Source organism: Culex quinquefasciatus, chromosome 3, assembly GCF_015732765.1.
Source record: "Culex quinquefasciatus strain JHB chromosome 3, VPISU_Cqui_1.0_pri_paternal, whole genome shotgun sequence".
Taxonomy (NCBI): Eukaryota; Metazoa; Arthropoda; class Insecta; order Diptera; family Culicidae; genus Culex; species Culex quinquefasciatus.
This window is the reverse complement of record NC_051863.1, coordinates 170,692,397-170,718,231: the sequence shown is the minus strand read 5'-3', so window position 1 is coordinate 170,718,231 and position 25,835 is coordinate 170,692,397. Positions and strand designations below refer to the sequence as shown.

The 25,835-nt window shown below is 31.6% G+C and overlaps 1 protein-coding gene across 1 annotated transcript in view; it reads left to right on the top strand.

Annotated features, from left to right (window-relative positions):
* The window catches only part of LOC6047004 (vinculin), a 34,071-nt gene extending 20,115 nt beyond the window's left edge, over positions 1-13,956 (top strand). Inside the window, exons 3-4 of the mRNA XM_038261965.1 lie at positions 2,715-5,444; positions 12,563-13,956. Of these exons, the coding sequence (XP_038117893.1) occupies positions 2,715-5,444; positions 12,563-12,670 (2,838 nt within the window). The 3' untranslated portion in view covers positions 12,671-13,956. The remainder of the gene's footprint in view (positions 1-2,714; positions 5,445-12,562) is intronic.
* Positions 13,957-25,835: the final 11,879 nt, after the last annotated feature.

Genomic DNA, 25,835 nt, shown 5'->3' with positions numbered 1-25,835 from the left:
ATTCTCAAGAATTCTTTAAAATTCTCTTAAATTCTTTGAAAAAAATATTTTTTTTATATTCTCTAACTTTTTTAAATTCTCTACAATTCTTATAAACTCTATAAAATTCTCCAAAATTTTCGAAAATTGGGTCCTAAAACTAAGCTTAAATTTGTGATATTATTGTTCAAGCGATAAAGCTTATTTTTCTGAGTACAATGACCCTTCGAACGACCTCAAAGGATTTAAAATTGATTTTTAATTCAATTTTTAAAAATTAACTTCGCGGCCCTTCTTGGCAGAAAAGTTCCTACTTGACAGCTCGTTTCAAGAGAACCATAGTTGATCCATCAAAAAATGTTGTCTTGTCAATTTTTTTTTTTTTGCATTAAAATGAAAAAAAGTGATCAGAAATGGTTTTTAATCGTGAATTTTATTGTTGTACATAAAAATTGATATAGGGCTTAAGTACCCAATTGTCCAAAATTCTCTGAAATTCTCTCAAATTATCTTAAATTATCTAAAATTTTCTTAAATTCTGTTAAATTCTCTTGAACTCTCTTTCTTAAATTTCTTCAATTTTCTAAAATTTTCCAAAATTCTCTAGAATTCTCTGAAATTCTCAAAACTCTCAAAATTTTCTAAACTCTCAAAATTTTCAATTCTCTGAAATTCTCAAAACTCTCAAAATTTTCTAAACTCTCAAAATTTTCAAAATTCTCAAAATTTACTAAATTCTTAAAATTCTCGAAAAAGCTCTAAAATTCTGTAAAATTCTGTATTTTTACTCCAAATTTCTCTAAAATGCTCAAGAATTCTCTACATTCTCAAAAATTCTCTGAAATTTACTAGAATTCTCTAAAATTCTCTTAAATTCTCCAAAATTCTGTAAAATTCTCATAGAATTCTCTTAAATTCTGTAAATTTTTTTAATGTTTTCTTAAATTCTTTCAAATTCTCTAGAATTCTTCAAAATTTTATAAAATTCTCCAAAATTTTATAAAATTCTTCAAAATTTTCGAAAATTTTCCAAAATTCTCTAAAGTTTTCTCAATTTTTTTAAAATTATCTTAAATTTTCTGAAATTCTGTTAAACTCTCTTGAATTCTCTAAAATTCTCTAAAAGTTTCTTAAATTCTCTAAAAGTCTCCAAATTTTTCTAAAATTCTCTGAAATTCTCTAAAATTTTCAAAATTCTCAAAATTTTCAAAATTTTTAAAACTCTCAAAATTTTCAAAATTCTCAAAATTCTTATAATTCTCAAAATTCTTAACATTCTCAAATTTCTAAAAGTTCTCAAAATTGTCAAAATTTACAAAATTGTCTAAATTGTCTAAACTGTCAAAATTGTCAAAACTGTCATAATTCTCAAAATTCTCATAATTCTAATTTTCTAATTCTAATTTTCAAAATACTCAAAATTCTCAAAATCCTCCAAATTTTCAAAATTCTCAAAATTCTTAAAATTCCTAAAATTCTCAACATTCTCAAACTTCTAAAAATTGTCAAAATTGTCAAAATTGTCAAAATTGTTAAAATTGACAAAATTGACAAAATTGACAAAATTTACAAAATTTACAAAATTTACAAAATTTACAAAATTTACAAAATTTACAAAATTTACAAAATTTACAAAATTTACAAAATTTACAAAATTTACAAAATTTACAAAATTGACAAAATTGTCAAAATTGTCAAAATTGTCAAAATTGTCGAAATTGACAAAATTGTCGAAATTGTCAAAATTGTCAAAATTGTTAAAATTGTCAAAATTGTCAAAATTGTCAAAATTGTCAAAATTGTCAAAATTGTCTAAATTGTCTAAATTGTCAAAATTGTCAATATTGTCAAAATTGTCAAAATTGTCAAATTTGTTAAAATCGGCAAAATTGTTAAAATTCTCAAAATGGTAAAAATTTTCAAAATTGACAAAATTCAAAATTGTCAATATTGTCAAAATTGACAAAATTCAAAATCGTTAATATTGTCAAAATTGTCAAAAGTGTCAAAATTGTCAAAATTGTCAAAAATTGTAAAAATTCCAAAATTCTCAAAATTTTCAAAATTTTCAAAATTCTCAACATTCTCAAAATTGTCAAATTTGTCAAAATTGTCAAAATCGGCAAAATTGTCAAAATTGTCGAAATTGCCAAAAATCTCAAAATTTTCAAAATTTCCAATTTAAAAAAAAATTAATTCAAAAATTCCTTAATTCTAAAATTTGAAAATTCTAAAATTTGCTCTGACAATTCCTACTCGAGGAACAGATTTTTGTTGTGGACAGCCGTCAAATTTGTATGTAAACTTTTATGGGTAAACAAATTATTGAATTGATTATTTGATCAATTATAATAATTATTCAAAAACAAACCTTCCCTTCTGTAGTTAAATGAAATTGAGAAAAATCTTTAGAATATTCCTATAAATATCTAAAAAAATAAGTAGTGAGATAAATTTGAAAAAATACTTAATAGTAAAACGAAAGCCATTCTTTATGAACCTATCAATATGCTGTAAGACCCCAACAACCACCATACAAAACTTCCCTAAACATTCGCCTTGAAAACCCATTAATTTTCCCATCTCCGCTCGCTCCGAACCGACACAACACAGCTCAATCAATCCGGTTAAGTAAGGTTGACAAATGACCACGCGGCGCTGCTGGTGGCGCCCATAAATCTTGCCACCCACATTCCTAACTTTCCGTTTGTTTTTCTTTCTCCCTATTCCGTCAGGTCTCCCGGCTGGTGATACTTCACGAAGAGGCGGAAGATGGCAACGCGATGCCGGATCTGTCGCGGCCCGTCCAGGCCGTGTCGCTGGCCGTTACGAACCTGGTCCGGGTGGGCCGCGAGACGATCCACAACTCGGACGACGACATCCTGAAGCAGGACATGCCGTCGGCGTTGGCCCGCGTTGAGAATGCGTCGCAGCTGCTGGAGGAGGCGTCCGGGATGTTGCGGGTCGATCCGTTTTCGGGGCCGGCGCGGAAGAAATTGATCGAGGGTTCGCGGGGGATCCTGCAGGGGACGTCCTCGTTGCTGTTGTGCTTTGACGAGAGTGAGGTGAGGAAAATTATTCGGGAGTGCAAGCGGGTGCTGGACTACTTGGCCGTTTCGGAGGTCATCGATACGATGGAGGATTTGGTGCAGTTCTTGAAGGATTTGAGCCCGTGTTTGAGTAAGGTGTCGCGGGAGGTTGGGGCGCGTGAGAAGGAGTTGACGCACCAGGTGCACAGCGAGATTTTGGTGCGCTGCTTGGAGCAGGTCAAGATTCTGGCGCCGATTCTGATCTGTTCGATGAAGGTGTTTATTCTGATTGCCGAGCAGAGTGGGAAGGGGTCGGACGAGGCGGCGGAGAATAGGAACTATTTGGCGTCGCGGATGAGCGAGGAGATTCAGGAGATTATCCGGGTGTTACAGTTGACGACTTACGATGAGGATCAGAGCGAGTTGGATAATTTGACGGTGCTGAAGAAGATCCACAACGCGATCAACAACAAGATGGAGGCGGCGCACGATTGGCTGAAGAATCCGTACGCGCTGAGGGGTGGAGTTGGCGAGAAGGCGTTGAGGCAGATCGTGGACAATGGGTTGAAGGTCGCGGATCGTTGTCTACCGCAGGACTCGCACATTCTGCGCAAGTTGGGTGGAGACATCACCGCGATGACGAACACGTTGTGCGATTTGCGGCAGGAAGGCAAGGGAACGACTCCGCACGCGGACAACATTGCGCGGGACATTCGCGACAAGCTGGGCAATCTCGAGCAGTCCGTACTGAACGCCATTATGGGCGTTGACAAGGCTGGACTTCAGCAGACGGCTCACACCGTTCAAGGTCGGCTGGAGCAGGCCTGCCGTTGGCTGCAGAACCCAAGCCAGGACGATCGTGGACTTGGCCAGCGCGCGATCGCGTTGATCGTTGACGAGGGTCGTCGCGTCGCGGAAGGTCTCAGTGGCCACCAGAAGGCCGAGGTGATGGCGCTGTGTGACGAAGTTGAACAACTCTCGCACGACTTTTCCCAGATGTGCAACAACGGCCTCGGTCATACCGCCCAAGCTCAGGAGGTCGCTCGCCGTCTCAACGAGAAGTTGCACGGTCTCAAGAAGCAGATCCAGGACGCGGTCGTTGGCCGCGTCGTCGAAGACTTTATCGACATTTCTTCACCTCTGAAACAGTTTATGGAAGCCGTCGCTCTGCCCGAAGGCACCCCAAACCGCGAGCAAAACTTCAATCAAAAGTCGAACAAACTGCAGAGTTTCAGCGATCGCGCCTCCAAAACCAGTCGCATGGTCGCCGCCGGAGGTTCCGGAGGCAACAAAAAGCTCGCCGAAGTCCTACTCTCCTGCGCTTCCCAAGTGGACAGTCTCACCCCGCAACTGGTCTCCGCCGGTCGCATCCGCATGAACTACCCCACAAGCAAAGCCGCCGAAGAGCATCTGAACAACTTGAAGCAGCAATACGCTGACACGATCCTCCGGATGCGAACCCTCTGCGATCAGGCCACCGATCCGTCAGACTTTATCGAAGCGTCCGAGAAGCAAATGCAGAAGCACTCGTTCCTGTGCGATGACGCGATCCGAACGCGTCAACCGCAAAAGATGGTCGACAACACCTCCAGCGAGGCACGACTTGCGAACCGCGTTCTGCTGGTGGCCAAACAGGAGGCGGACAACTCCGAAGACCCCGAATTCATCGCCAAGGTCAACGACGCATCCGACCGCCTTCAAGCGTCCATTTCTCCCATGGTCCAAGAAGCCAAGAACGTGTCCACCAACATCAACGACCCGATTCATGCCTCGAACTGGCGCGAAGCCAACAAGCACCTCCTGCAAAACGTGCGCAACATCCGCAGTGCCATCAACAACCTCCCCGAGGTCCCCGAAATGCCCGATCTCTCTGCCCTTCACCTCAACCAGCAACACGCCGCCCCCGCCCCAGAAACTGCCCCACCACGCCCACCCCTCCCACGCGAAAACATCCCCCCGGTCCGCCCACCCCCGCCAGAAACCGACGACGAGGACGAACTCTTCCAGGGCATGCCCAACGCCAACCAACCCATCCTGATGGCCGCCCACGGCCTCCACCAAGAAGTCCGCCAGTGGTCCTCCAAGGACAACGAAATCATCGCCGCCGCCAAGCGCATGGCCGTCCTCATGGCCCGTCTCTCCGAGCTGGTGCGTGCCGACTCCAAGGGCTCCAAGCGCGAGCTGATCGCCACCGCCAAGAAGATCGCCGAAGCGTCCGAGGACGTGACGCGGCTGGCCAAGATTCTGGCCCGCCAGTGCACGGACAAGCGCATCCGGACGAACCTGCTGCAGGTGTGCGAGCGGATACCGACCATCGGGACGCAGCTGAAGATTCTGTCGACCGTGAAGGCGACCATGCTGGGCGCGCAGGGCTCGGAGGAGGACCGCGAGGCGACCGACATGCTGGTCGGAAACGCCCAGAACCTGATGCAGAGTGTGAGTATTGTTGGGCTAGGGAAAAAATTGAGGCATTCTTACGTAATTTTCAAATTTTGTAATTTTTGAGTATAGTTATATTTAAACATGTGGTTTTAAAAGAGTTTTAAAAATTTAAGAATTTTTGGTTTGATGTTAAAAATTTTTTTTTGAATTTACGATTTAGAATTTCGAACTTCAAATTTATTTTTTTTACTGATGTTAAGAATTTAAGGATTTAAGAATTTAAGGATTTAAGAATTTTAGAATATTAGAATTTTAGAATTTTAGAATTTTAGAATTTTAGAATTTTAGAATTTTAGAATTTTAGAATTTTAGAATTTTAGAATTTTAGAATTTTAGAATTTTAGAATTTTAGAATTTTAGAATTTTAGAATTTTAAATTTTAGAATTTTAGAATTTTAAATTTTAGAATTTTAGAATTTTAGAATTTTAGAATTTTAGAATTTTAAATTTTAGAATTTTAGAATTTTAAATTTTAGAATTTTAGAATTTTAGAATTTTAGAATTTTAGAATTTTAAATTTTAGAATTTTAGAATTTTAGAATTTTAGAATTTTAGAATTTTAGAATTTTAGAATTTTAAATTTTAGAATTTTAAATTTTAGAATTTTAGAATTTTAGAATTTTAGAATTTTCGAATTTTCGAATTTTCGAATTTTCGAATTTTCGAATTTTCGAATTTTCGAATTTTCGAATTTTCGAATTTTCAAATTTTCGAATTTTCGAATTTTCGAATTTTCGAATTTTCGAATTTTTGAATTTTCGAATTTTAGAATTTTAGAATTTTAGCATTTTAGAATTTTAGAATTTTAGAATTTTAGAATTTTAGAATTTTAGAATTTTAGAATTTTAGAATTTTAGAATTTTAGAATTTTAAATTTTAAATTTTAGAATTTTAAATTTTAAATTTTAAATTTTAAATTTTAGAATTTTAAATTTTAGAATTTTAAATTTTAAATTTTAAATTTTAGAATTTTAGAATTTTAGAATTTTAGAATTTTAGAATTTTAGAATTTTAGAATTTTAGAATTTTAGAATTTTAGAATTTTAGAATTTTAGAATTTTAGAATTTTAGAATTTTAGAATTTTAGAATTTTAGAATTTTAGAATTTTAGAATTTTAGAATTTTAGAATTTTAGAATTTTAGAATTTTCGAATTTTCGAATTTTCGAATTTTCGAATTTTCGAATTTTCGAATTTTCGAATTTTCGAATTTTCGAATTTTCGAATTTTCAAATTTTCGAATTTTCGAATTTTCGAATTTTCGAATTTTCGAATTTTTGAATTTTCGAATTTTTGAATTTTAGAATTTTAGAATTTTAGAATTTTAGAATTTTAGAATTTTAGAATTTTAGAATTTTAGAATTTTAGAATTTTAGAATTTTAGAATTTTAGAATTTTAGAATTTTAGAATTTTAGAATTTTAGAATTTTAAATTTTAAATTTTAGAATTTTAAATTTTAGAATTTTAGAATTTTAAATTTTAGAATTTTAGAATTTTAAATTTTAAATTTTAGAATTTTAGAATTTTAGAATTTTAGAATTTTAGAATTTTAAATTTTAAATTTTAAATTTTAAATTTTAAATTTTAAATTTTAAATTTTAAATTTTAGAATTTTAGAATTTTAAATTTTAAATTTTAGAATTTTAAATTTTAGAATTTTAGAATTTTAGAATTTTAGAATTTTAGAATTTTAAATTTTAAATTTTAGAATTTTAAATTTTAGAATTTTAGAATTTTAAATTTTAGAATTTTAGAATTTTAAATTTTAGAATTTTAGAATTTTAATTTTCGATTTTCGAATTTTCAATTTTCAATTTTAAATTTTCGAATTTTCGAATTTTCGAATTTTCGAATTTTCAATTTTCAATTTTGAATTTTCGAATTTTAGAATTTTAGAATTTTAGAATTTTAGAATTTTAAATTTTAGAATTTTAGAATTTTAGAATTTTAGAATTTTAGAATTTTAGAATTTTAGAATTTTAAATTTTAGAATTTTAAATTTTAAATTTTAGAATTTTAGAATTTTAGAATTTTAGAATTTTAGAATTTTAGAATTTTAAATTTTAGAATTTTAGAATTTTAAATTTTAAATTTTAAATTTTAGAATTTTAGAATTTTAGAATTTTAAATTTTAGAATTTTAGAATTTTAAATTTTAGAATTTTAGAATTTTAAATTTTAGAATTTTAGAATTTTAAATTTTAGAATTTTAGAATTTTAAATTTTAGAATTTTAAATTTTAGAATTTTAAATTTTAGAATTTTAGAATTTTAAATTTTAGAATTTTAAATTTTAAATTTTAGAATTTTAGAATTTTAGAATTTTAGAATTTTAGAATTTTAGAATTTTAGAATTTTAGAATTTTAAATTTTAGAATTTTAGAATTTTAAATTTTAGAATTTTAGAATTTTAGAATTTAAGATTTTAGAATTTTAAATTTTAGAATTTTAGAATTTTAGAATTTTAGAATTTTAGAATTTTAAATTTTAGAATTTTAGAATTTTAGAATTTTAGATTTTAGAATTTTAGAATTTTAAATTTTAAATTTTAAATTTTAAATTTTAGAATTTTAGAATTTTAAATTTTAGAATTTTAAATTTTAAATTTTAGAATTTTAAATTTTAGAATTTTAGAATTTTAAATTTTAAATTTTAGAATTTTAGAATTTTAGAATTTTCAATTTTCAATTTTCGAATTTTCGAATTTTCGAATTTTCGAATTTTCGAATTTTCGAATTTTCGAATTTTCGAATTTTCGAATTTTCGAATTTTAAATTTTCGAATTTTCGAATTTTCGAATTTTCGAATTTTAAATTTTAGAATTTTAGAATTTTAAATTTTAGAATTTTAGAATTTTAGAATTTTAAATTTTAGAATTTTAGAATTTTAGAATTTTAAATTTTAAATTTTAAATTTTAAATTTTAGAATTTTAGAATTTTAGAATTTTAAATTTTAAAATTTTAGAATTTTAAATTTTAGAATTTTAGAATTTTAGAATTTTAAATTTTAGAATTTTAGAATTTTAGAATTTTAGATTTTAAATTTTAGAATTTTAGAATTTTAGAATTTTAGAATTTTAGAATTTTAAATTTTAGAATTTTAGAATTTTAGAATTTTAGAATTTTAGAATTTTAAATTTTAGATTTTTAGAATTTTAGAATTTTAGAATTTTAGATTTTAGAATTTTAGAATTTTAGAATTTTAGAATTTTCAATTTTGAATTTTCAATTTTCGAATTTTCGAATTTTCGAATTTTCAATTTTAGAATTTTCAATTTTCAATTTTCAATTTTAGAATTTTAGAATTTTAAATTTTGAATTTTAAATTTTAGAATTTTAGAATTTTAGAATTTTAGAATTTTAGAATTTTAGAATTTTAGAATTTTAAATTTTAGAATTTTAAATTTTAGAATTTTAGAATTTTAGAATTTTAGAATTTTAAATTTTAGAATTTTAGAATTTTAGAATTTTAAATTTTAGAATTTTAAATTTTAAATTTTAGAATTTTAGAATTTTAGAATTTTAAATTTTAAATTTTAAATTTTAGAATTTTAGAATTTTAGAATTTTAGAATTTTAGAATTTTAGAATTTTAGAATTTTAGAATTTTAAATTTTAGAATTTTAAATTTTAAATTTTAGAATTTTAAATTTTAGAATTTTAGAATTTTAAATTTTAGAATTTTAGAATTTTAAATTTTAAATTTTAAATTTTAGAATTTTAGAATTTTAAATTTTAAATTTTAAATTTTAGAATTTTAGAATTTTAAATTTTAAATTTTAGAATTTTAGAATTTTAGAATTTTAGAATTTTAAATTTTAGAATTTTAAATTTTAGAATTTTAGAATTTTAGAATTTTAGAATTTTAGAATTTTAAATTTTAGAATTTTAGAATTTTAGAATTTTAAATTTTAGAATTTTAGAATTTTAGAATTTTAAATTTTAAATTTTAGAATTTTAGAATTTTAAATTTTAGAATTTTAGAATTTTAGAATTTTAGAATTTTAGAATTTTAGAATTTTAAATTTTAGAATTTTAGAATTTTAGAATTTTAGAATTTTAGAATTTTAAATTTTAGAATTTTAGAATTTTAGAATTTTAGAATTTTAAATTTTAGAATTTTAGAATTTTAAATTTTAAATTTTAAATTTTAGAATTTTAAATTTTAGAATTTTAAATTTTAGAATTTTAGAATTTTAGAATTTTAAATTTTAAATTTTAGAATTTTAAATTTTAGAATTTTAGAATTTTAGAATTTTAAATTTTAGAATTTTAAATTTTAGAATTTTAAATTTTAGAATTTTAAATTTTAGAATTTTAGAATTTTAAATTTTAGAATTTTAGAATTTTAAATTTTAAATTTTAAATTTTAGAATTTTAAATTTTAAATTTTAAATTTTAGAATTTTAGAATTTTAGAATTTTAAATTTTAGAATTTTAGAATTTTAGAATTTTAGAATTTTAGAATTTTAAATTTTAGAATTTTAAATTTTAGAATTTTAGAATTTTAAATTTTAAATTTTAAATTTTAAATTTTAGAATTTTAAATTTTAGAATTTTAGAATTTTAGAATTTTAGAATTTTAAATTTTAGAATTTTAGAATTTTAAATTTTAGAATTTTAGAATTTTAGAATTTTAGAATTTTAAATTTTAGAATTTTAGAATTTTAGAATTTTAGAATTTTAAATTTTAGAATTTTAGAATTTTAAATTTTAGAATTTTAAATTTTAAATTTTAGAATTTTAGAATTTTAGAATTTTAAATTTTAAATTTTAGAATTTTAGAATTTTAGAATTTTAGAATTTTAAATTTTAAATTTTAGAATTTTAAATTTTAGATTTTAGATTTTTAGAATTTTAGAATTTTAGAATTTTAAATTTTAAATTTTAGAATTTTAAATTTTAGAATTTTAGAATTTTAGAATTTTAGAATTTTAGAATTTTAGAATTTTAGAATTTTAAATTTTAGAATTTTAAATTTTAAATTTTAGAATTTTAAATTTTAGAATTTTAAATTTTAGAATTTTAGAATTTTAGAATTTTAGAATTTTAAATTTTAAATTTTAGAATTTTAGAATTTTAAATTTTAGAATTTTAAATTTTAAATTTTAAATTTTAAATTTTAGAATTTTAGAATTTTAGAATTTTAAATTTTAGAATTTTAGAATTTTAAATTTTAGAATTTTAAATTTTAGAATTTTAGAATTTTAGAATTTTAAATTTTAGAATTTTAAATTTTAAATTTTAGAATTTTAGAATTTTAAATTTTAGAATTTTAGAATTTTAAATTTTAAATTTTAAATTTTAGAATTTTAGAATTTTAGAATTTTAAATTTTAAATTTTAAATTTTAGAATTTTAGAATTTTAGAATTTTAGAATTTTAAATTTTAGAATTTTAAATTTTAGAATTTTAGAATTTTAAATTTTAAAATTTTAAATTTTAAATTTTAAATTTTAGAATTTTAGAATTTTAGAATTTTAGAATTTTAAATTTTAAATTTTAGAATTTTAGATTTTAAATTTTAGAATTTTAAATTTTAGAATTTTAGAATTTTAGAATTTTAAATTTTAGAATTTTAAATTTTAGAATTTTAGAATTTTAGAATTTTAGAATTTTAGAATTTTAAATTTTAAATTTTAGAATTTTAAATTTTAAATTTTAGAATTTTAAATTTTAAATTTTAAATTTTAAATTTTAAATTTTAAATTTTAGAATTTTAGAATTTTAGAATTTTAGAATTTTAAATTTTAGAATTTTAGAATTTTAAATTTTAGAATTTTAAATTTTAAATTTTAGAATTTTAAATTTTAGAATTTTAGAATTTTAAATTTTAAATTTTAGAATTTTAAATTTTAGAATTTTAAATTTTAAATTTTAGAATTTTAGAATTTTAGAATTTTAGAATTTTAGAATTTTAGAATTTTAGAATTTTAGAATTTTAAATTTTAGAATTTTAAATTTTAGAATTTTAGAATTTTAAATTTTAGAATTTTAAATTTTAAATTTTAGAATTTTAGAATTTTGAATTTTTGAATTTTAGAGTTTTAGAATTTTAGAATTAGAATTTTAGAATTTTAGAATTTTAGATTTTAGAATTTTAGAATTTTAAATTTTAAATTTTAGAATTTTAAATTTTAAATTTTAGAATTTTAAATTTTAGAATTTTAAATTTTAGAATTTTAGAATTTTAAATTTTAGAATTTTAGAATTTTAGAATTTTAGAATTTTAGAATTTTAAATTTTAAATTTTAGAATTTTAAATTTTAGAATTTTAAATTTTAGAATTTTAGAATTTTAAATTTTAGAATTTTAGAATTTTAAATTTTAGAATTTTAGAATTTTAAATTTTAGAATTTTAAATTTTAGAATTTTAGAATTTTAAATTTTAGAATTTTAAATTTTAGAATTTTAGAATTTTAAATTTTAGAATTTTAGAATTTTAGAATTTTAAATTTTAGAATTTTAAATTTTAGAATTTTAGAATTTTAAATTTTAAATTTTAGAATTTTAGAATTTTAAATTTTAGAATTTTAGAATTTTAGAATTTTAGAATTTTAGAATTTTAAATTTTAGAATTTTAGAATTTTAAATTTTAGAATTTTAAATTTTAGAATTTTAGAATTTTAGAATTTTAAATTTTAAATTTTAGAATTTTAGAATTTTAGAATTTTAGAATTTTAGAATTTTAAATTTTAAATTTTAGAATTTTAAATTTTAGAAATTTAGAATTTTAGAATTTTAGAATTTTAGAATTTTAGAATTTTAGAATTTTAGAATTTTAGAATTTTAGAATTTTAGAATTTTAGAATTTTAGAATTTTAGAATTTTAGAATTTTAGAATTTTAGAATTGTAGAATTGTAGAATTTTAGAATTTTAGAATTTTAGAATTTTAGAATTTTCGAATTTTAGAATTTTAGAATTTTAGAATTTTAGAATTTTAGAATTTTAGAATTTTAGAATTTTAGAATTTTAGAATTTTAGAGTTGTAGAATTGTAGAATTGTAGAATTTTAGTTTTGAATTTTTTTATGTTCAGATTATTTTCTCATTTTTTTTTTCGAAAATTGTTGGATATTAAACAGTTCATCTAATCATTTCCCCGTCTCATTTTAGGTCAAGGAAACGGTCCGCGCCGCCGAGGGAGCAAGCATCAAGATCCGCTCGGACCAGATCAACCACCGGTTGCGCTGGGTCCGTCGGCAGCCCTGGTACCAGTACTAGATTCTGTCCGGAGGGCGACAGAGGACGACAGCACACAGCCACACACTTTTCTAATAAGGATTTTTTGTTTGTTCCGTACTTCCTATTCTAACAAAGTCTACACTTTGAGTGTCCAACGAAGAAGGCGTGGCCAATCTAGTACTTCCTTTTTTCTTCTTCCCACACTCGTCATGAATAGTAGTAGTAGATTTGTAAGGATGTTATCACACTGCGTTTTTTAAACTCGTATTTATTAATATTTAATTTTTACCTTTTTCTATCCAGAGTAGAGAACGAAGTTTGATACAAATTTAACATAAAAAAGTCACACAAAAATTTTAAAATCGCGCGAGTGAACTGGTCAAAATGATGAAGCAATCGAAAGTAAGAAAAAAAAGTGAAACGAAAAGTATTGAAAATACAAACAAATGAAATTAGGGAAACGTTGCCAAAAAGGAAGCAAAAACAAGGAAATTGTTTGTTATAAATCGTGTATTGAAATTTTATGAAAAGCGCGCGCGTATTGTTCTATATTTAGCAGCAAGTCAAAAATAGTCTATTTTTATCGATGTTTATCAACGACTCTAAAAAAAAGGTAAAAAACAAAATAACTCAAATGACGTAAACGTTGTAATTTGTACTACTAAAATGCAATCGATTGAACGCAGTGTTACATTAATCCGTAATGTGTAGAGTTTATAATGAAACATTAGTGCAAGTGTTATTTAGCTAGCGAAAAAGAAGGAGAAGGAAACAAAAAGGCGACGGATTTTATTTGGTTCTGGCGCGTAGGTGCAATAATCTGTTCAATGCTTCCTAGTTGAAAGTGCAGCCGCAAAACAGCGAGCGAAAGAGAAAGTAACCAAGTATTCCTAGCATCTTGAAAATTTGATACTGTTTTTTTTTGTGTCTAACACAAATAGTTACGAGATCGATTGTAGTAATAATCTTAATATTAACATTACGACATAACTTGTAGGTTAGCAAAATTTTCAGACTACGCTTTTTCCCAACACAACTAGATTTTTGTCGGCAATATTTTTTTAAAATAGAAACCAGCAAATCCAATCCACACTAGAGCAGCTACAGAAACTGTGAGTTTTATAATGAAACTGATTAAAAAAAACAAGAAATCTTACACTTTACAAACTAGATTCTAACATTTTACCACTTTGTGAAAAGGAAAACCAGCCAATCAGCAGCAAACAAGTGTTGTAATAACAAGTGCCTATTTATGATTATGATTATTCATTGTGAACAGTTTTATTTTTCATGTTCGAAATCTTACGCGGTGGTTTTAGTTTTCGTTCTTTATATTTTTTTTATTAAGTTGAGAAAGTCCTTGGTTGTGCCTGTTTTTTTTATTTGTCCTATTTTGTGAAGATTGATCATCTTTTTGGACAGCTGCAAAAAGTTAAATTAAAATTACCATTTTTATTACCGTGTATCATTTTTTATCAGTGTAGTTCTTATCCATACCTACAATTATGCCGAAGACACCAAATTGATCAAAAAATTCTTCAAAAGATACAGATTTCTGAATTTTCATGTATCATTTTTGTATGGACAGCGCCAAATTTGTATGGAAAATTATACGGACAAACTAATGATGCAAAATGGCTTCTTTGGGCATACCAAAGGCACCAAAAAAGTTTCAGCCAGATAAAAAAATACAGAAAATTGAATGACCGAAATCTCAGAGAATTGCTCAACCCAGTTCTCAAGCTGGTCTCTATCACCACCACTAAAATGTCAAGGGCACGAAAAAATACGTTGCTCAATCGTTTTTTTTTATTCGCTTAGTTTTCAAAGTGTTGACTACCGTAATCTGGACCGTAACACTTGTTTTAAAATCTGATAACAACGTATAATTATTAGGGTGTCACAAATCGACCTTTCTGCCGACATTCAAGGGCTTGTGCGCTTGGGTGTTCTATCCCCGATTCTCTAATACGAGCTTGATTGGCGACAACAGCAGTTGACCTTCCGGCAGTTTATTTTGAAACACCCTACTAATAATTGACTTGATGGCGGGATCGGGACAAAAGTTTGGTGTGTGAGTCATAACGCTGTTTGCTTTATTTAGCAAGTTTCCATTTGTATAGTGTCCGCATATTTCGATACTCTTGTTTTTGTTCGTCGACCGTTGAGTCGTTCAATCTTTGGTATCCTCAACCAAAGAAGCCTTTTTGCGACATTGCGCATTGGTTCGTCCATTGTATTTAATATTCTAAAATTTGTATCTCGAGAACGGAATTTCGGATCAATTTGCTGTCTTCGGTGAAGTTGTAGGTTAGGTAAAGAAAATTCGAAAAAAAACAGTCTAAAAAATAAAAATGAATCGCGCTGATTCTCCCTACAAACTTTGAAAAAAAAAAACTAAATATTTTTGTAAAAATCATAGTGCACGCGTTTCTAGGGATCTTAAACTTCTTGCTTCCTCCGAGTTGAGCCTGCGCAGAAATTTTGTTGGACGGTGTGATCTTTTCGTATCACTTTTCAAAAAAATCTATGAATTTGTCTAAGAAACTTTGAAGATTGGCCCTCTAGGGGATATGTATACCCTTCTTGGCCCTATCTATTATCGGCCTATCAACACTTTGATCATGAATCACAGCTTTTGACGTAGACTTACGTCTTTGTCGAAGGTACTGGGGTGTCATTCCAAAAAACCCGGGCCGAAGGCCCTGGATTACTGCGTCATCCGTCAAACGCTTATATCTTCCTTCCCTCTAATCGAATCGACACGATTTATGTGCCATTCGATTCGAAAATTATTCAGCAATTTGCTATAAAACTTTCATTGTTGGCAAAATAGTTTAACTATTGAAACAATTGAATGTTTTAAAATGTTTTCAAAATGCAGAGATTTTGCAAGCAAAATGAGCACTTCCCACTCACGGACGGGAATGTCAAGTACCTATTTTGAGGGGAAAATCATCCGAGCAACGCGACCGAGTGTCGGTCGCGAAAAAGGAGGAGAAGTAGCGGGCCGAAATCATACATAAGAACGTGCGCCAGAGCCCATTCCATCATTCACGTCTCAGACGTCGGACCGGCAGCAGCAGCAGCAGCAGCAGGAAAGCTCAGCCCAGAGCAGCAGCAGCAGGAGAGAGACCAGAGCAGCAGCAGCAGGAGAGAGGGACCAGAACTGGAAAAGAAGTGCGCATCGCCTTCTCGTCGTCACCGTCAGCCAGTTGCCTCTCGATGGCCGGACCGTTAGGATCTTTCGTGGTTACTGTGGTTCGGAGGTGCTTCAATCCCCATCCCTCGTCCCACCCGGGACGAGGCATCAACAAGATGAGGCGCGCGCCTGCTGCCTTCCGCCGAAAAGCCTCTCGTGGGTCAAGCCTTGGTTGTTAAACAATCGGGACATCCAACTAGCTCGTCGCATTCGCGGCGAGCGCTTCTGAAAGATTTACGTCTCATCAAATTCTAGTGTTGAAAGAGTTGCCCTCGTCCCACCCGGGACGAGGCAGCGAGCTAATTTGGATTTAAATTTCAGGAACAAATTTTGGTCTTCGGGGGCGCCGGATTGCACAGCTTTCTGAGGCTGCTCTCGCCCCCAACCCCTATGCCCCCTCTCCCCTCCCCCCATTCGGCTCGCTAAAATTCCTTCGTCTCTTTCTTTCCTCTCTTTGCCGTTCGAATGGGTGTTCCTTCCAATATATATAGCTAATTCTTCAAATTAATATATGGAAAACCCACATGTCCACATAGTCCAGTAAGTCTACGCCATTCCGGTTATGTCTGTGACATAACTACTTTGACTTTCATAAAATAAAATAAAAGTAAGTGAGCAACTCTCCATTGTTAATGTATCTGAAAATGTTGTTTGAATGGCGGAAAACTGAAAAAAGTGATGAGAATAGGTGGTAGAATAAGTGTGACGAAAACGGGTATATTTCCCCTGTTTACTGGGCTGTAAGGCAACTTGGTCCCGAAACACATGTGTGAATTTTAATGCTACAAAAATACCGGCGCATAGATCAAAATGGTTTCCCTCTTCCCCCCAAGCGCCAGAAATTTGTAGCGGGTGTAGGGACACTTTGCATAGACGCCCTTGTTCCCATCACGTCACTGAGGGTATGGAGCGCCCCAGTCGAACCTTCATTAAAGAAGCGGGCAATCCACAACTCACAGCGAACGACCAAGGGAACACCCTACCGCGTATTTAATGGTAATTTGACGTGGTTGTCTTTAGTGGTTTGAGCGAATGTAAGAGTATTAGTGAGAGAGTCTTTTGTTTTAGAAAAAGAACGAGCTCACCAAATAATGTAATCTTCAAGACTAGCTTCATAGGGTACGTTATCCATTAGTGAACCCCTTTCCTATAGTAGACCCTCTGAAGGGTTTTTGATGAAAAATTCAATAAAATCACAATTTCAAGCGTGTTGTTGTCTACAAATCATTTATTTGGCATGTTCAGCATCATTTAAAACAATGTTGACTGACATTGAATTGTCCTTTTCACCAAAATAAGTGTTTTGAGCGCTGGCCCTAGCATTTTCACAACAAAACTGCATTTATATTTTATGATTGAATTAACCATCCAATAATTGTTTGACTGATTATTTAACTTCAGCAAGTCGAAATAATGTAAGTTTAAGGATCTTTACTAAAATAAAGCGAAGAACTGCCATTTTCGATCAAAAATTAGGGGGGTCCAATATAGGACAACGAAATCCAAACTTTTCCAAAAGTGGACCCCTGTTAATTTAACCTTCAAAAATGAAGAAAACTGTTTATTCAAGCAAAAGTTTCTCTAAAACATACAATAAATGCTTGTGGATTCCACCCTAAACGCATATTTTTTTCAATTATGAGTATAAATATAGCTGTTTTCATGTTAAGAGTACCAAAAATGCTGAAGCCGTAAGAATTTATAATTAATCAAAACTATAGTTAATTGTACTTAACTGAAGCATCATAATTGCGGTTTGAAATGATATGTTATAATAATAAATCAATAACAAAACATTTTTTTAAATAAACATGCGTGGTTTTATCAGCAACTGTAAACAAATCTATTATTTAGTTTCGGTCAACCATTTATGTAATTAATATGGAAAAATTTTCATCAAGATTACTTCTTTTTAATTATTTTTATGTTTATAGTGGTTTTTGAAACGTTTTCCTTGATCTTTTTCGGAAATAAATGTGTTTAAATGTCTGTTAGGTTTTTTGTTGTTTAAAGCCAAATTGGTTAACAAAACATATTTGCTTATAATGAAAAGTGAGCAAAATCCATCTTTTATTCATTATATCTATCATTAGACCTACACCATGCATCGAATCATCAAAAATCGGTAAAATTTGGTATAAAAATAACAGTTTGCCTATAGTGGACCCTGGTCTACAATCGGATTATGGACCCGGGTCCACTATAGGAAAAGGGGGTTGTACAAAGGGTTATGAAAAGGTGCTTAAAATATTGAAAATTTGTGAAAAATGTGCTTCGGTTCTACTAATGGTTAAAATACCCTATGAGTTCCGGGAGTTGTTCGATTTGAACAACTTGCGACCGGATGAACTCCCTTCGACTTAAAACAGTCAACCACAACTTTCAGCTGGGATTGGTGCCGTTGCTGATGAACTCTATGAAAGTGTACCGAATGAATTTGCTGCTCCTGGAAAATCTTGACTGATCTTGATCTTGACTATGATGATTCTTCGCGTTGGAATTCGTGAAGCAGCTCCAATATCTGCAACAGGCTCGGACTCTACGTTATTTGGCTATTTGACACCAAACTCCTTTTCGAAATCCAGGTTGTGTTCCAATTGCTCCGCTGGATACCACTGCTGAACCGCTTGTCCTTGACCACCAAGTTTTCCACCGGATATTGCCAGGAAAGTTATTTGTTTTATTTTTCGTACGAAAAATTGAAGAACCAAATTGACAGCGAAAAAAATCGAACCGCACACGCGCATGGTTTACTTCGATCTTTTGAGATTCTTAGACTTTTTAAGATTTTTGATGTTTTTGAGCCTTCAAACTTTGTGGCACGACCTACTTCCGTTGACCTAGAGTGCTCATATTTGGCCCAGGTGCTAGTTTTAAGTGTTCAAACAATTCCTGGAAATTTCAGGCAGATTGATGAGGTTGATGCGAGATGGGTATGGTCTGCTCTTAAAACACATATTACTGTATTTTTCTTTATTTTATTTCAACGAATGTACAAAATCAAAAAATCCTCAGAAAAGCGGTAACGAATGGTAACTCAGAAATTGCATTTGTTGCAAAAGCAAATAAGCGATAACGAGTGGTGACTCAGAAATTGGTTGCATTGGTTGCAATTTTTGATTAGGGACCTTCCATAAACCACGTGGACACCTAAGGAAGGGGGTCAGCGATTGTTCACGCTCCATACAAAAGATTTGTTTTGTATGGAAATTGCCCACGAAGGGAAGGGGGGGGGGGGGTGTCTGAGATTTAAAAAAAAGTGTCCACGTGGTTTATGGATGGTCCCTTAGTGATGCTCGATGTTTAAGATCCTAACCTAATCTCTAAGCACAGAACGCGTTATAGGCGTCGTACGCTGCTCCGGCTATGTCCGCAACTCCACTCCAAGTGGTGTACGTTCCGTGCAGAATGGCCATAACCACGCGTGCCGCGGGATGGTACATCAGGATGTTCAAAAAGGCATCCCAGACGAGGCGAAATATCATCCCCAAAGCCACCGTAAGTGTGATGCCGATTTGCGCCACAGCAGACATCTTGGAGGTGTGTCTAAATGTAAAAATTAAAACAAATTAGACGCTTGGAAAATGGCTCGTTCAAACCATGCTACTTTAAACAAACTCACAGGCCACAGCTCACGATGTGTTTCTGATCAGCGATGGTGCTATACTAAAAGCGCACGTTTTGCATTAAAGTAAACGAAGTAAAAGACACAGCAAAAAATAAAATGAAAATAAAATTAACCTCCCCTCCACCCTCGTAACAAAATTTCCATACATTTTTTCATTTCTGGAGTTTTTTTTAAAAGGTCCTATAAAACTTTGTAAGACAATACCTTATAGGACCTTAAAAAAAACTAGATTGGTCTTTAAATTTGGAATTGAATCTAACAAAAAAAAAACTTTTTATAACAATCTACTTTTCCATGATGGCTTGATTAAGTGAAGTGTTTGATGTGTGATAGCTCTATGACTCTGCTGGCTTTTGCAGTTTTCATTCGTCTCTCGAGGTGTCGCGTCAGCGAAAAAACGATACTGGATGTTTTATGTTCGTCGACCGTTGGGTAAATTGATTCGTTCAACTCTTGGTTTCGTCAAACGTAAGATCATGGCTAAAGAAACGGATGTTGTTCGAGAAGTAAGGTTCAATTCGGAAATTTCCTGAAGCTGTTCAAAAATAAAACCGATTCTTTTTTCTCTCTTATTTTAGGAATTTGAAATCGACACACTCGAACTAGCCCGCTGGGCAACAGTGTCCTCAATAGGATTAATGTTTGTCCCTTCAGTTGTGCTAACGCCGATCTGTTGCTTTTTTAGCAGTGTCGTCTTCCTGTCAGTTGCTACGTTCTCACCTTGGTTCCTTCCGATTACTACGGGGTGTATCCCAGTCACGACGTTCTAGCAGGATTCTAGCAGAGTTCTTACAGAGCTGGATATTCTTACAGCATTCTAGCAGAAATGTTCCACTGTTCTAGCAGGATTCTGACAGAACCAGCTCTGCTAGAATATTTCGTGACTGGGATGCTCGGACCACTGGTGACTCAGGCATTCTCCAGTGGACTGGTTGGAGTCGGCTGTGGCATTTGGTGGATGTATGAGGAAGAAGTTCGTGCTCAAAAGTACAATAATTAGTTTGATCGTCACAAGTGTATTGGTAATCGATGGATTCTACTAAGGCCGTTGCATCATTTTTTGAATTATACGTCGCCCCCCCTTCAAAATCGGTCCGGAAATCAGGGGGCAAAAAAAGTATTTTTTTAAAAAACTTCAAAACTGTTATGGAAAGAGAAGTCTACGAACTGAAAATAATTTGAAATGCATTTTCCTGCGTTTAAAATAATTTTTAGCATATTTGAGATCGATCAACATTTTTTTTATTTATTTCTTGTGAAAATCCGTTGTACAGTTCTGCAAAAAAATATATATATATATAGACGAAAGAAAAAAATACTTTTATATTTTGAAAACTAAAGATTGTAAAACATGTGGGCAGGTGTAAAATGCATTTAAAACACTTTTTACCTTCCTCACTGAGGTAAGGCTATAATCCTGCTCTAAAAATGAACTTTGTATAAAAAATGCATTCGACTTGGTTTAGGGTCCCATAGATCGAGTTTTATACAGATTGAGGTTTCGATAAGTAGTTCAAAAGTTATGTATAAAAATGTGTTTTCACATATATCCGGATCTCGCTTAAATGTATGTAAACTATGTCCGGGTCCACCATCCGACCCATCGTTGGTTAGGTTATCAAAAGACCTTTCCAACGAGTCCAAAACATTGAAGATCTGGCAACCCTGTCTCGAGATATGGCCACTTAAGTGATATTGGTGTATTTTTTGAAAGCCGGATCTCACTTAAATGTATGTAAACTATGTCCGGATCTACCATCCGACCCATCGTTGGTTAGGTTATCAAACGACCTTTCTAACGAGTCCAAAACATTGAAGATCTGGCAACCCTGTCTCGAGATATGGCCACTTAAGTGATATTGATGTACTTTTTGGAAGCCGGATCTCACTTAAATGTATGTAAACTATGTCCGGATCTACCATCCGACCCATCGTTGGTTAGGTTATTAAAAGACCTTTCCAACGAGTCCAAAACATTGAAGATCTGGCAACCCTGTCTCGAGATATGGCCACTTAAGTGATATTGATGTACTTTTTGGAAGCCGGATCTCACTTAATTGTATGTAAAATATGTCCGGATCCACCATCCGACCCATCGTGGGTTAGGTTATCAAAAGACCTTTCCAACGGGTCCAAACACATTGAAGAACTGGCAAACCGTTCTCGAGATATTGCCTCTTAAGTTATATTTATGTACTTTGTTTTATTCCGGATCTAAAAAATAGATGAAATTTGTGTACAACCCCATCATATCAGCCATTGTTGGTAATGAGTGAGGAAGGCTCCAACCACATAGGTGGATTAAGTTAGTTTTTCATTCAAATGTTAAAAACATGGCTTGTAATTTCAATTTTTATGTTTTTTTATTTGTTTGCCCGCCCCCACCCTCTCGACTTTGGCCAGAGTCGAGGGACATAAAATTCGAAAAATAATTTGCAACGGCCTTAATAAAAACTAAAAAATTAAATAAATAATTAAAAAATTAAATGTAGTCGTCATCGAGTCGACCTAGTCGGCCGAACCCCTGTCGACCTCACGCGCAGCTGTCAGGGCTGCAAAACAACAACAGGTGTGTTGCTTCATCCGTTGTAAAACAGCACGCGTTCAATAAAGTCCTCCAGTTTAGTTTAGCAAACTACGCGTATTTCTCCGGAATAAATCCGACCAACCTGTCACTCTGCAGCAAAAAACGAAACTATTGGCACTACGCCCCCCGGGGCATGGCCTTCCTCTAACGTGGGATTTCTGCTCCAGCGCCTCTGACGAGACAGGAGAAACCGGGACCGACGTTTTACTTCACCATCCGATAGAAGCTCAGTGGATAAGGCGGGAATCGAACCCGCGTCTCATAGCATCATCGGGATCGGCAGCCGAAGCCGCTACCCCTGCGCCACGAGACCCACTCTGCAGCAAAATGTTCTTTAAATTGCTTTTAGTTAATTTTACTTGCTTACATTAAATCTTTAAAATTTCAAAAAATCATTTAAACTCTAAGTTTTTATAAATTATTTATTTGTTTTTTTTTTTTAACATAAACCTTGTCATGCAAAACTGAAAGGTGTACTCTGTTAATTCGATGCTTGATTTGTAACGGCACTAATTTTAGGGTGATCCCATGTTATTACCAGTCAGCAATACCTTAACGCAACACAACCTCAAACCTCTGTGACGAAACTTAACAAACATTGTGAAAGTAAAGAAATAAAACTCTAGTTATATTATTCTACTATTGTGCTACTAACGTAGAGTATAGAGCATTTATATATTTATTGCATTGCATACTAAGAGAGAAGGTAAAAAAGAAACTTTGTAATACTAATTGTAATCGTTACCAGTAACACTACTAATCACTCAAGACTTAGATAGCTTTAAATGGCGAGGAACCGCGTTAGAACGAGATCGAACATTTTGGGATGTCTTTGAATAAAAGTTACAAATCTCTTAAATTCACTTGGCACGGTGCACCCACTTCGAAAGCCCTTCGTAGAACGCCCGGAACAGGTCGGACAGGACGCGCAGCAGCACGTACCCGTTGAGTCCGTGGAAGAGCAGCAGTCGCTCGACCTGGTACAGAATCACCCCGATTTGGACGGCGGCCAGGCGGGTCTTGTCGGTGAGTCGCAGCAACCGGACCACTCCGACGGTGCACCGGATTGTGAAGGCCTTCAGCTCGGTCCGGGCGGACTTGGCACCGAGCAGGGCGTCGCGGGCCATCAGGAGTGCCAGACCGGTGGCGGCGGTCGTGGACGCCTGCAGCACGAGGTCGGTCAGTTGCGTGGACATTGTCGGTTGCCGTTGTTGGTTTACGGTGCACTGACTCAGAACTGGATTTCCTGGTCATGTTATTGTGAATGTCGTGGGTGGACAAACACTGCTGGCGGGTGACGCGGTTGATGGAAGATTAGATAGCGTTTAAGTCACGATAAGGCGCTGGCGCTGCTATTTGTTAATCGATACGGATCAGCATGAATATCGGGGAGACAGGGATGAAGCTTGAGTTTCAAATACAGAAATTGGAAACAATATCGAAAAAGGTTTATTAAATATTTATTAATTAATTAAAATTGTTCGGCATTTTTCATATTCGTATTCTGACTGACAACGCCAATATATTTTCTTGGCATTCATTGGCTTTTAGCTACTTTAGCTTAAATCACTGAAAATGTATGGGATTTTATTTGAAATAATTTTAAAAATAATAAACTTATAAAAAACATTTTTTTGTTGTAAAAGTACAGTACTTTGACCTTACAGTTTTAGGTTATGTATGGCATTTTCACCTGAAACCAAATAATAAATATCTCCATTTCCATTTAAACTGTTATTTACACGTGCTGCTCTATAGAATCGTGATTTCAAGTTGCGAAAATAGAATAAAAATCACCGATTCACATGTATTGAAAATCAGATTCGTTTCCACCCAAGAAAAAGCAGATTCTGTTTTTTTAACTTTCAACTTTTAAAGGGTACAAATGGGCAAAAATAAACATATATTTCTATTGCGAAATTGGCTCAGGAACTCGAATTTCATAATATTATCTACAATCTGGGATCTAAGTTGTCTTTCGAGCAATAATGTACACGTGAGCGATGGAAGAATTTTCATTAAAAAAAAATTTGACGTTTATCAAGAGAAAAAGTCGGAAAGAAACTTGGCTCTCCTCTCTCGCGCACGGTAAAAAGAAACTGAAAAAATCATCACTGAGATTAGTCAGCGGAGCATCGATTTCTCTACTACACTTGCAGGTGTATTGTGACACGTCCAAAAATGATCTGACAAACAAAACAAAAAAAAACAAACAAAACGAAATAAATTAATTTAAGTGGTGCTAGCAATGTTGTTGTTTATTTTTGACTTTAATCATCAGTGCTAACAATGAGAATCACAAAAAATCTTCTACTGATTGATATTTTCGAAAAAGTCAGGAGCGATTTTCTTTTGGGCCTTTAGTCTCCACTTTCTTTTGTGGGTGAAAAAAGTTTGCAAGCGAAAAGGATTTATTTTTTTGGCGATTGCACCACTGCTTTACACAACCCCCTCAAGTGGCTTTTTTTATATGTTTGGATACAGCTTGAGCTGTAGAATCCTAATTTGGTGAGATCATTCGTTTTCATTAATCATTATTTACCAGATGATTTTTCCCTTATAAATACGATATTATATTCGATATACGATATAATATTCGGGGTTACTCAAGTGTACTGCAATAATTAATATTGACAAGAAAGAACTTGGGGCGTAATCTAACCACAAGTTCTTCCAGGATGCTTTCTTCGGACTGGCTGCGCTTGTGTTCGATTAGATTAGATTAGATTAGATTAAACTGCTTTACACAACCCCCAGAATGGCCCATTCCCCAAAAATATTTAGGATTTTGAAAAAGAGAGTTTTCTCTTCATTAGAGAAGGAAAAAATCAACTTTAAGGGGAAAATTACACTTTTATCAACAATTATCGCAAGTCAATACAATGTTTTCTTCTTCACAGAAGAAACTTTCAAAATAAAATGAAAAATCCAACTTTGGTCAGAAGCTAGGTCAGCAGTTATCACAAGTCAAAAGAGTTTTCCTATCTTTCAAATATTGTCAATAGCTATCTAAAAAATGGAGTTTTACTTTTCAATTGCTTTCTGAATTTAAAATTTTGAAAAATAGTTGAATTTTGTCTTAGTAACAGACGTTTTACGGATTGCTGTGTTTGTAAAGTTTTTAAACATTCAAACTTTGTTTCCGATTTGCCCCACATTCCATTGACCAAGAGTGCTCATGTTTGGCCCAAATGCTAGTTATATATGTCCAAGCAACCTCTGAAAATTTCAGGGAGATTAGTGATGTCTTAACGACTTTAAACGGCCCTGTTCGTGGACTTGCTCTTAAAATGTCCCCAACACAACCCTTGAAACAGATTAGAATAATTAAAATCAGGATTAATGTTCAGTAAAGATTTAATTTTTGCAAATCTATATAATTTTTGTTGGTCCAATTGTCATCCAAATTTAAAATTCCGTTTTAGATCCAAAATTTCCATTCCGTTTTAGAAGCATGCTTGCGCATGAAGACTCTCAATAATTCATTTCAGCACACGTTTCCTTTACAGATTGGCGCGTCAAGAGCCATGTGTGCGTGCATCAACGCAAGGCTAAAATGCACACCAATGCAAACGAAAATCGATGATTCATTTGCGCTGACTCAACTAAAATGAATTTGCAGACTACCTTTTGAAAAGCGCTTTTTCGGTTTTCGTAAGATATTCGCAACGAAACTTTTTTTTTTAATATGCACTAAAATGTAAATACAAATAAACTCGCAAATAAATGTTACAGATGATTTTTTTTTACATTTTTATTAATTAAGATTGTTTATGTCTCCGACTCG